The sequence below is a fragment of the Carcharodon carcharias genome, chromosome 16 (assembly GCF_017639515.1).
Source record: "Carcharodon carcharias isolate sCarCar2 chromosome 16, sCarCar2.pri, whole genome shotgun sequence".
NCBI classification, from domain to species: Eukaryota; Metazoa; Chordata; class Chondrichthyes; order Lamniformes; family Lamnidae; genus Carcharodon; species Carcharodon carcharias.
Window position 1 is genome coordinate 120,606,130 of NC_054482.1, and position 13,607 is coordinate 120,619,736.

General features: G+C 47.8%; 1 protein-coding gene across 1 annotated transcript in view; it reads left to right on the plus strand.

The window, feature by feature from the left end:
• Positions 1-2,034: 2,034 nt before the first annotated feature.
• Positions 2,035-13,607, plus strand: part of LOC121288996 (netrin-G1-like) — a 169,901-nt gene continuing 158,328 nt past the window's right edge. Inside the window, exon 1 of the mRNA XM_041207856.1 lies at positions 2,035-2,277. Within this exon, the coding sequence (XP_041063790.1) occupies positions 2,035-2,277 (243 nt within the window). The remainder of the gene's footprint in view (positions 2,278-13,607) is intronic.

Here is a 13,607-nt window from a genome sequence, read left to right on the forward strand (position 1 = left end):
AGTGGAGAGGGTGAGTGTGTGTTGGGTGAGTGGAGAGGGTGAGTGTGTGTTCGTTGGGTGGAGAGGCTGAGTGTGTGTTGGGTGAGTGGAGAGGGTGAGTGTGTGTTGGGTGAGTGGAGAGGGTGAGTGTGTGTTGGGTGAGTAGAGAGGGTGAGTGTGTGTTGGGTGAGTGGAGAGGGTGAGTGTCTGTTGGGTGAGTGGAGAGGGTGAGTGTGTGTTGAGTGATTGGAGAGGGTGAGTGTGTGTTGAGTGATTGGAGAGGGTGAGTGTGTGTTGGGTGAGTGGAGAGGGTGAGTGTGTGTTGGGTGAGTGGAGAGTGTGAGTGTGTGTTGGGTGAGTGGAGAGGGTGAGTGTGTGTTGGGTGAGTGGAGAGTGTGAGTGTGTGTTGGGTGAGTGGAGAGGGTGAGTGTGTGTTGGGTGAGTGGAGAGGGTGAGTGTGTGTTGGGTGAGTGGAGAAGGTGAGTGTGTGTTGGGTGAGTGGAGAGGGTGAGTGTGTGTTGGGTGAGTGGAGAGGTTGAGTGTGTGTTGGGTGAGTAGAGAGGGTTAGTGTGTGTTGGGTGAGTGGAGAGGGTGAGTATGTGCTGGTTGAGTGGAGAGGGTGAGTGTGTGTTGGGTGAGTGGAGAGGGTGAGTGTGTGTTGGGTGAGTGGAGAGGGTGAGTGTGTGTTGGGTGAGTGGAGAGGGTGAGTGTGTGTTGGGTGAGTGGAGAGGGTGAGTGTGTGTTGGGTGAGTGGAGAGGGTGAGTGTGTGTTGTGTGTTTGGAAAGGGTGAGTGTGTGTTGGGTAGTTGGAGAGGGGGAGTGTGTGTTGGGTGAGTGGAGAGGGTGAGTGTGTGTTGGGTGAGTGGAGAGGGTGAGTGTGTGTTGGGTGAGTGGTGAGGGTGAGTGTGTGTTGGGTGAGTGGAGAGGGTGAGTGTGTGTTGGGTGAATGGAGAGGGTGAGTGTGTGTTGGGTGAGTGGAGAGGGTGAGTGTGTGTTGGGTGGTTGGAGAGGGCGAGTGTGTGTTGGGTGAGTAGAGAGGGTGAGTGTGTGTTGGGTGAATGAAGAGGGTGGGTGTGTGTTTGGAGTTTGAGCAGGAGAGTCACGTTGAGCCCCAGAAAGTTTGTGTGGATCGTGACACTCGATCTAAAGGGGAACAGCATTATGTGGGAGGATGTGAGACGTTCAGAGACTATTTCTGCTCATAGTGTAGCAGTTTATAAAATCCTGTAGTATTTATCATACAAAATGGGTTATAAATATCCCTGTATTAGTCTGGATGTCAGTCAGTACCTAGAGTATCACCTTGTGTTGTAAAACAGACTGTGGGATGGGTCTCTGAGTTTGTGTTTAAAGGAGAAAGAGATTTCTACCAAAATGAGAGTAATGTTTTGCTTTTCCAGTGTGAGCTGCTGCTGAGTTTGAGGTGAGGTGATGGAGGGAGGAGAATAGTTTTTCTCTCATTTGGGATCTTTACATGTGTAATTTATTCACCTCCTATTGGCTGCTGTGATTCCCAATTGGTCTTTATCTCCCTATCACGTTGCAGCTAATGGGAGGCGGAGATTGAGGCTGGGGGTTGAATGGCGGGAGCAGCAACTATTCCAAAATCCATTGATTTTATTTCTCTCCTGACAGGGAATTGATGCCAGGAGGAAGAGAAAATCGCTGGAAAACCAACTCTGACCGGGAGATTGTCATCTCGTTGGCTCCCAGGACTGACTGATCAGCCAATCAGAACATCTGTCTGATGTAGCAAACAGCCAGGAAAAAACAACCGGAATCGTGTCTCCCAGAACATCCACACCAACTCTGGGAAAAACACTCGGAATCCTGTTCCCCAGAACATCTGCACCAACTCTGGGAAAAACATCCGGAATAATAACAACTGATCTTCCCTCTGAACAAGAATCCATTCGTAGTGGAGACTTCCTGAATCACCCCAGATGGAGTAGGAGTCTCCCCCTCTGAGTGAGAATCCAATCGGAGTGGAGACTTCCTGAATCACTGCCAGACGAATCGGGATTCTCCCTCTCGGAGTAAGGCCCAGTCGTAGTGATGAGTTTGTTCACCTTGTTGTCTCTTCAGGCCCTATGGACGACCCTGTCTCTCGCTGGCCATCACTTCCCATCCTGGGGTCACTACGATCTGTGTAAGACTCAGGTTCACTGGGACCAGGGGGTGAGTTGGGATTACATGGCCTGTCAGCCTGAGGCTACTCTCCTCACCAGGTTCCTGAAGATCAGGTTGGATCCCCTAAACAGTACGTGTGGAGAGACCCCTGAGATGTACTGCACGCTGGTGAGTAGAAATCTCTCTGAACCAGCCTCTGTTGTGTGAATGGACACTCACGGAATGGCCTTTCTCAAAGTGAATTCCCTCCAAACTCCTACATTGGATTTATTACCAGATCCACTGAGTAAAAAAATTAGAAGCTGTGGTAAATCTTTATCAATCACTAGTTAGGACCAGCGGGAGAATTGTGTCCAAATCTGGGCTCCGCACTTTAGGAAGGATGTTGAAGTCGTGGAGAGGGTTTGGAGGAGATTTACTCCAATGGGATCAGGGATGTGGGACTTCAGTTAATGTGGAGAGACTGAAGAAGCTGGGATTGTTCTCCTTAGAGCAGAGAAGGTTAAGAGGAGATTTAATTGAGATGTTCAAAAATGTCAAACTTTTTAATAGCGTAAATAAGAAAAGTGTTTCAATGGCAGGAGGGTTGGTAACCAGAAGGGAATCTGTCCAGCTGTGTATCTGACACTGTCCAATATTCCCACAGGGGAATGTGTCCAGCTGTGTATCTGACACTGTCCAATATCCCCACAGGGGAATGTATCCAGCTGTGTATCTGACACTGTCCAATATTCCCACAGGGGAATGTGTCCAGTTGTGTATCTGACACTGTCCAATATCCCCACAGGGGAATGTGTCCAGTTGTGTATCTGACACTGTCCAATATCTCCACAGGAGAATGTGTCCAGTTGTGTGTCTGACACTGTCCAATATCTCCACAGGAGAATGTGTCCAGCTGTGTATCTGACACTGTGCAATATCTCCACAGGAGAATGTGTCCAGTTGTGTATCTGACACTGTCCAATATCTCCACAGGAGAATGTGTCCAGCTGTGTATCTGACACTGTCCAATATCTCCACAGGGGAATGTGTCCAGTTGTGTATCTGACACTGTCCAATATCTCCACAGGAGAATGTGTCCAGCTGTGTATCTGACACTGTCCAATATCTTCACAGGGGAATGTGTCCAGTTGTGTATCTGACACTGTCCAATATCTCCAAGGGGAATGAGTCCAGCTGTGTATCTGACACTGTCCAATATCCCCACAGGAGAATGTGTCCAGCTGTGTATCTGACACTGTCCAATATCCCCACAGGGGAATGTGTCCAGCTGTGTATCTGACACTGTCTAATATCTCCACAGGAGAATGTGTCCAGTTGTGTATCTGACACTGTCCAATATCCCCACAGGTGAATGTGTCCAGTTGTGTTTCCAGCCACTGACGTTTGTAATGTTCAGTTTACCTGGAGCTGCTGGGAGACGTTCCTTCCATGAGGTTCTGATTTAGCACAAAAGGCACCAGATTGTAATCTCACCATGTGTGAAAATCGGATCTGGTTTCAGTCTGACAGAAACTGTCCTACAATGAAATTGTTGTAATGTAAATTCGGGACTGTTTCAAAATATGAATTATCGTCTCATTGTGTGAATCATCTGCTCTGGATAACTGGTTCCTACATCATTGTTCGAGGGAATACTCCTGATTTAATTATCAGCCATATGTTGTACCAATAATTAAGAATGTTTAATTTATTGCAGAACATGTTGTTTATCAGAGGGAATTATTCTCTAAGTCAATTAATGAACTGTTCTAAAAACAATCGCAGACTTTGAGGTAAATCTTCGAGCAGTCCCTGTATTCCACTGTCAGAGCTGTGCCTGAAACGCTGACTAGATCCAGTGAGACCAGATTAAGTGACACTGTACCAGCTTTACCACCTCAGGGTGGTATACAGCACTTCCCTGACAATGAAATACTTTGTAATGTCGGAGACACTTCAGCCACTTTGTGCTCAGCAAGATCCCACAAGCGGCAATGTGATAAGAACCAGACAAGCTGTGTCTAGTCATCTTGGTTAAGATGTTGGCCTCCTGCCTTCAGCTTGGAGCTCAGTAGGTCAGTTAGTGCCTGAAAATCGTGCCTGAATTTAAAGGCCGTTCTCTGGTAGTTTGCATTTTTTAATATGTAACACTTTCTTTTACACATTTACTTGCTCGCTCTTTCCCAATCTGTTCCATCTCCTAAACTTCTGTTCTCTGAGTCTGTCTGAGTGGGTGAGTGAGCCGGAAAGACTCCAGGGTGAGAACGTGTTCAGACTGTGACTGTAACATTGGTACAAAGAAACAACTAGCTGCACAGATGCTGTGGTGATATCATGGACTGGGGTGCGGTGCTGGAGGGTTTCTGTTCTCCATCAGTAATCCAGGGAACAGGAGCTCCAGTCCCACCATGAAGTTTGAGACTGGGCTGAGAGAGATACTGCAGCTTCTGCTGTTAGACCTGTCACATTGTTCACTCCCCTGTTACAACCTTACCTGAACAGACAGCACTGGGCCGAATTCTGCACTAATCAGGCCCAACCCGATCAGGCGGTGAAATTGCGCGAGGTGACATCGGGTGAGCATCGCATCATCAACCCGGCCCGTGCGATATTTTGCTTAGCGGGTGGGCGCAAAAGTCAGAAGCACCCCCGCCGACCGTTCTGAGGACGATTAAGCCCATTAACTGCGTAATTGACTCCGATTTTTCACGGTACATCCCACATTACGATTGGTGAAAGGACAAATCAGCCAAGCAGACTTTGCATTCTTCATCAAACCTCATCCAAGGGCTTGTGGGGTGGTGGGGGTGGGGAGGTGTTGGGGGGGTGGGGGGGAGGTGAGGTTTCCATTATGAAATAAAATCAAAATAAAAATCTGTGGGCTGCAGTTTAACCATTTATATTTTCAGGTGCCTGATTCTGATACTTGGAGATTTTTTTCTGGCTTTTTGAAACTTTCTTTGATGGGTCTGTAGCTCCTTGAGGCAGCTCTCTGCCTTCTGGGAGTTGTCTCTCTCAGCACTGGCCCCATACCCACAGCAACACCATCGCCCACCCTCGTCCCACCCCCACCCCCAGCAGCACTGAGATTTGCAGAGTGTCTGGGTGTTAATTGGCAGCCGATTCTGATCATGTTCTGCACCCCATTTCCCAGCCAATCCCGGCCAGCCAATCACACCCACTCATCGAGCCAAAAATTCAGGCCCCTGACTGTTCCCTCTCCAACACTGACAGGAATTCAAAGATCAGGTTATTGACCGGTCTCAATCTCTACTTCCTTTCAGATCTCACACATTCTCTCTCTCACACAAACTCTTTCTCTCTCACACAAACTCTCTCACACACACAATCTCTGTATCTCACACACTCTCTCACACACACTCTCTCTCTCACACACACACTCTCCCTCACACTCTCTCTCACACACACTCTCTGTATCTCACACACTCTCTCACACACACTCTCTCTCTCACACACACACTCTCCCTCACACTCTCTCTCACACACACTCTCTGTATCTCACACACTCTCTCACAAACACTCTCTCACACACACACTCTCTCTCACACACACACTCTCTCTCACACACACACTCTCCCACACACACACTCTCTCTCACACACTCACACACTCTCTCACACACACACTCTCCCTCACACACTCTCTCTCAAACACACTCTCTGTATCTCACACACTCTCACACACACTCTCTCTCTCACACATACACTCTCTCTCACACACTCTCTCTCTCACACACACACTCTCCCTCACACACTCTCTCTCATACAAACTCTCTGTATCTCACACACTCTCTCTCACACACACACTCTCTCTCACACATTCTCTCACACACTCTCTCACACACACACTCTCCCTCACACACTCTCTCTCACACACACTCTCTGTATCTCACACACTCTCTCACACACACTCTCTCTCTCACACATACACTCTCTCTCACACACTCTCTCTCTCTCTCACACACACACTCTCCCTCACACACTCTCTCTCACACACACTCTCTGTATCTCACACACTCTCTCACACACACTCTCTCTCACACACACACTCTCTCTCACACACTCTCTCACACACACAAACTCTCACACACACATCTCTCTCACACACTCTCTCACACACTCTCTCACACACACACTCTCCCTCACACACTCTCTCTCACACACACTCTCTCACACACTCTCTCTTTCATACACACTCTCTCTCACACACACACTTTCTCTCACATTCTCTCTCACACACTCTCTCTCACATACACTACACACACACTCTCTCTCACACACACACTTTCTCTCACATTCTCTCTCACACACACTCTCTCACACACTTTCTCTCTCACACACACTCTCTCTCTCTCACACACACACTCTCTCACACACTATCTCACACATTCTCTCTCACACACTCTCTCACACACACTCTCTCTCTCACACACTCTCTCTCATACACACTACACACACTCCCTCATACACACTCTCTCACACACACTGTCTCTCAGACACACTCTCACTCACACACTTTCTCTCTCACACACTCTCCCACATACTCTCTCACACTCTCTCTCACACACACTCTCTCTCACTCGCACTCTTTTTCACACACTCTCTCTCACACACACTCTCACACTCACACTGCCTCTCACACACAATCTCTCTCACACACACTTTCTCACACACACTCTCTCTCACACACTTTCTCTCTCACACACTCTCTCACACACACACTCTCTCACACACACACTCTCTCTCACATACTCTCTCACACAAACTCTCTCTCTCACACACATTCTCTCTCTCATACACACTCCCACACAAACTCTTTCTCTCTCACACACACTCTCTCTCACATACCCTCTCACTCACACACTCTCTCTCACACACTCTCTCTATCTCACACTATCTTTCTCTCACAAACACTCTCTCACACACACTCTCTCACACACACACTGTCTCTCAGACACAATCTCTCTCACACACACTCTCTCTCTCTCACACACATTCTCTCTCTCATACACACTCCCACACAAACTCTTTCTCTCTCACACACACTCTCTCTCACATAACCTCTCACTCACACACTCTCTCTCACACACTCTCTCTATCTCACACTATCTTTCTCTCACAAACACTCTCTCACACACACTCTCTCTCATACACACTCTCTCTCTATCTCACACAGACTCTCACACACTCTCTCTCACACACACACACTCTCTCTCCCACTTAAACACACTCTTTATCAGACACACTCTCTCTCCCACATACACACACTCTTTCTCACACACACTTTCTCTCACAGACACACTCTCTCACACACTCTCTCTCACACTCTCTCACACACTCTCTCTCACACTCTCTCACACACTCTCTCTCACACTCTCTCTCACTCACACACTCTCTCTCACACACACTCTCACACACGCTCTCTCTCACACACACTCTCTCTCACACACACTCTCACACACACTCTCACACACACTCTCTCACACACTCTCTCTCTCTCTCACACATTCTCTCTCTCACAAACACTCTATCTCACACTCACACACACACTCTCTCTCACACACACTCTCTCACACACTCTCTCTTTCATACACAATCTCTCTCACACACTCTCTCACACACTCTCTCTCACACACACTACACACACATTCTCTCTCACACACACTCTCTGTATCTCACACTCTCTCACACACTCTCTCTCACACACTCTCTCTCTCACACACACTCTCTCTCTCACACACACTCTCTCTCACACATTCTCTCACATACACTCACTCACACACTCTCTCACACACTCTCTCACACACTCTCTCTCATACACACTACACACACTCTCATACATACTCACTCACACACACTGTCTCTCACACACACTCTCTCTCACACACTCTCCCACACTCTCTCACACTCTCACACACACTCACTCTCTCACTCACACTCTCTCTCACACACTCTCTCTCACACACATTCTCACACACACTTTCTCACACGCACTCTCTCTCACACACTTTCTCTCTCACACACTCTCTCTCACACACACACTCTCTCACAGACACACTCTCTCTCACACACACACTCTCTCACAGACACACACTCTCTCACACACACTCTCTCTCACACACACTCTCTCTCTCTTACACACATTCTCTCTCACATACCCTCTCACTCACACACTCTCTCTCACACACTCTCTCTATCTCACACTATCTTTCTCTCACAAACACTCTCTCACACACACTCTCTCTCATACACACTCTCTCTCTATCTCACACAGACTCTCTCACACACTCTCTCTCTCACACACACACACTCTCTCTCCCACATACACACACTCTTTCTCACACACACTCTCTCTCACAGACACACTCTCTCACAAACTCGCTCTCACACTCTCTCACACACACTCTCTCACACACTCTCTCTCACACTCTCTCACACACACTCTCTCACATGCACTCTCTCTCACACACACTCTCTTTCACACACACTTTCTCACACGCACTCTCTCTCACACACTTTCTCTCTCACACACTCTCTCTCATATACACACTCTCTCACAGACACACTCTCTCTCACACACACTCTCTCTCACACACACTCTCTCTCTCACACACATTCTCTCTCTCATACACACTCCCACACAAACTCTTTCTCTCTCACACACACTCTCTCTCACACACTCTCTCTATCTCACACTATCTTTCTCTCACAATCACTCTCTCACACACACTCTCTCTCATACAAACTCTCTCTATCTCACACAGACTCTCTCACAACCTCTCTCACACACACACACACTCTCTCTCCCACTTACACACACTCTTTCTCACACACACTCTCTCTACCACATACACACACTCTTTCTCACACACACACTCTCTCACACACTCTCTCACACACACACACTCTGTATCTCACACTCTCTCTCACACACACTCTCTCTCTCACACACACACTCTCTCACAGACACACACTCTCTCACACACACTCTCTCTCTCACACACTTTCTCTATCACACACTCTCTCTCACACACACACTCTCTCACAGACACATTCTCTCTCACACACACACTCTCTCACAGACACACTCTCTCTCACACACACTCTCTCTCAGACACACTCTCTCTCTCACACACATTCTCTCTCTCATACACACTCCCACACAAACTCTTTCTCTCTCACACACACTCTCTCCCACATACCCTCTCACTCACACACTCTATCTCACACATACACACACTCTTTCTCACGCACACTCTCTCGCACAGACACACTCTCTCACACACTCTCTCTCGCACACTCTCGCTCACATACACTTTCTCACACACTCTCTCTCACACTCTCTCACACACTCTCACACACACACACTCTCTCTCTCACACACTTTCTCTATCACACACTCTCTCTCACACACACACTCTCTCACAGACACATTCTCTCTCACACACACACTCTCTCACACACTCTCTCTCCCACATACACACACTCTTTCTCACACACACTCTCTCTCACAGACACACTCTCTCACAAACTCGCTCTCACACTCTCTCACACACACTCTCTCACACACTCTCTCTCACACTCTCTCACACACACTCTCTCACATGCACTCTCTCTCACACACACTCTCTTTCACACACACTTTCTCACACGCACTCTCTCTCACACACTTTCTCTCTCACACACTCTCTCTCATATACACACTCTCTCACAGACACACTCTCTCTCACACACACTCTCTCTCACACACACTCTCTCTCTCACACACATTCTCTCTCTCATACACACTCCCACACAAACTCTTTCTCTCTCACACACACTCTCTCTCACACACTCTCTCTATCTCACACTATCTTTCTCTCACAATCACTCTCTCACACACACTCTCTCTCATACAAACTCTCTCTATCTCACACAGACTCTCTCACACACTCTCTCACACACACACACACTCTCTCTCCCACTTACACACACTCTTTCTCACACACACTCTCTCTACCACATACACACACTCTTTCTCACACACACACTCTCTCACACACTCTCTCACACACACACACTCTGTATCTCACACTCTCTCTCACACACACTCTCTCTCTCACACACACACTCTCTCACAGACACACACTCTCTCACACACACTCTCTCTCACACACACTCTCTCTCTCTCACACACATTCTCTCTCTCATACACACTCCCGCACAAACTCTTTCTCTCTCACACACACTCTCTCTCACATACCCTTTCACTCACACACTCTCTCTCACACACTCTCTCTATCTCACACTATCTTTCTCTCACAAACACTCTCTCACACACACTCTCTCTCATACACACTCTCTCTCTATCTCACACAGACTCTCTCACACACTCTCTCTCTCACACACACACACTCTCTCTCCCACATACACACACTCTTTCTCACACACACTCTCTCTCACAGACACACTCTCTCACAAACTCGCTCTCACACTCTCTCACACACACTCTCTCACACACTCTCTCTCACACTCTCTCACACACACTCTCTCACATGCACTCTCTCTCACACACACTCTCTTTCACACACACTTTCTCACACGCACTCTCTCTCACACACTTTCTCTCTCACACACTCTCTCTCATATACACACTCTCTCACAGACACACTCTCTCTCACACACACTCTCTCTCACACACACTCTCTCTCTCACACACATTCTCTCTCTCATACACACTCCCACACAAACTCTTTCTCTCTCACACACACTCTCTCTCACATACCCTCTCACTCACACACTCTCTCTCACACACTCTCTCTATCTCACACTATCTTTCTCTCACAATCACTCTCTCACACACACTCTCTCTCATACAAACTCTCTCTATCTCACACAGACTCTCTCACACACTCTCTCACACACACACACACTCTCTCTCCCACTTACACACACTCTTTCTCACACACACTCTCTCTACCACATACACACACTCTTTCTCACACACACACTCTCTCACACACTCTCTCACACACACACACTCTGTATCTCACACTCTCTCTCACACACACTCTCTCTCTCACACACACACTCTCTCTCACACACACACTCTCTCTCACACACTCTCTCTCACACACACTCTCTATATCTCACACACTCTCTCACACACACACTCTTTCTCACACACACTCTCTCTCCCACATACACACACTCTTTCTCACGCACACTCTCTCGCACAGACACACTCTCTCACACACTCTCTCTCGCACACTCTCGCTCACATACACTTTCTCACACACTCTCTCTCACACTCTCTCACACACTCTCACACACACACACTCTCTCTCTCACACACTTTCTCTATCACACACTCTCTCTCACACACACACTCTCTCACAGACACATTCTCTCTCACACACACACTCTCTCACAGACACACTCTCTCTCACACACACTCTCTCTCAGACACACTCTCTCTCTCACACACATTCTCTCTCTCATACACACTCCCACACAAACTCTTTCTCTCTCACACACACTCTCTCCCACATACCCTCTCACTCACACACTCTATCTCACACACTCTATCACACTCTCTCTCAATCACACACTCTCTCACACACTCTCTCACACTCTCTCTCAATCACACACTCTCTCACACACTCTCTCTCACACACTCTCTCTCACACACACTCTCTCACACACTCTCTCTATCTCACACTATCTTTCTCTCACAAACACTCTCTCACACACACTCTCTCTCATACACACTCTCTCTCTATCTCACACAGACTTTCTCACACTCTCTCTCTCACACACACACACTCTCTCTCCCACATACACACACTCTTTCTCACACACACACTCTCTACCACATACACACACTCTTTCTCACACACTCTATCTCACACACTCTCTCTCACACACACTCTCTCACACACTCTCTCTCACACTCTCTCACACACACACTCTCTGTATCTCACACACACTCTCACACACACTCTCTCTCTCACACACACACTCTCTCTCACACACTCTCTCACACACACATGCTCTCACACACACTCTCTCTCTCACACACACTCTCTATATCTCACACACTCTGTCACACAAACTCTCTCTCTCACACACATACACTCTCACACCCTCTCACACACACACTCTCTCTCACACACACTCTCTCACACACACTCTCTCACACACTCTCTCACACATACACTCTCTCTCACACATTCTCTCTCTCACAAACACTATCTCACACTCACACACACACTCTCTCTCACACACACTCTCTCACACACTCTCTCACACACTCTCACACACACTCTCTCACACACTCTCTCTCTCTCACACACACACTCTCTCACACACACTCTCTCACACACTCTCACACACACTCTCACACACAGACACTCTCTCTAACACACACTTTCTCACACGCACTCTCTTTCACACACTTTCTCTATCACACACTTTCTCTCACACACACACTCTCGCACAGACACACTCTCTCTCACACACACACTCTCGCACAGACACACTCTCTCTCACACACACTCTCTCACAGACACACTCTCTCTCACACACACTCTCTCACACACACACTCTCTCTCACATACTCTCTCACTCACACACTCTCTCTCACACACATTCTCTCTCTCATACACACTCCCACACAAACTCTTTCTCTCTCACACACACTCTCTCCCACATACCCTCTCACTCACACACTCTCTCTCACGCACTCTCTCTATCTCACACTATCTTTCTCTCAAAAACACTCTCTCACACACACTCTCTCTCATACATACTCTCTCTCTATCTCACACAGACTCTCTCACATACTCTCTCTCTCACACACACTCTCTCACACACTCTCTCACACACTCTCTCACACTCTCTCTCAATCACACACTCTCTCACACACTGTCTCTCACACACTCTCTCTCACACACACTCTCTCACACACTCTCTCTATCTCACACTATCTTTCTCTCACAAACACTCTCTCACACACACTCTCTCTCATACACACTCTCTCTCTATCTCACACAGACTTTCTCACACACCCTCACACAAACACACTCTCTCTCGCACATACACACACTCTTTCTCACACATACACTCTCTACCACATACACACACTCTCACACACTCTCTCTCTCACACACTGTCTCTCACACACACTCTCTCACATACTCTCTCTCACACTCTCTCACACACACACTCTCTGTATCTCACACACACTCTCACACACACTCTCTCTCTCACACACACACTCACTCTCACACACTCTCTCACACACACACGCTCTCACACACACACTCTCTCTCACACACTCTCTCACACACACACGCTATCACACACACACTCTCTCTCACACACTCTCTCTCACACACACTCTCTATATCTCACACACTCTGTCACACAAACTCTCTCTCTCACACACACACTCCCTCACACTCTCTCACACACACTCTCTCTCTCACACACACTCTCTCACACACACTCTCTCAC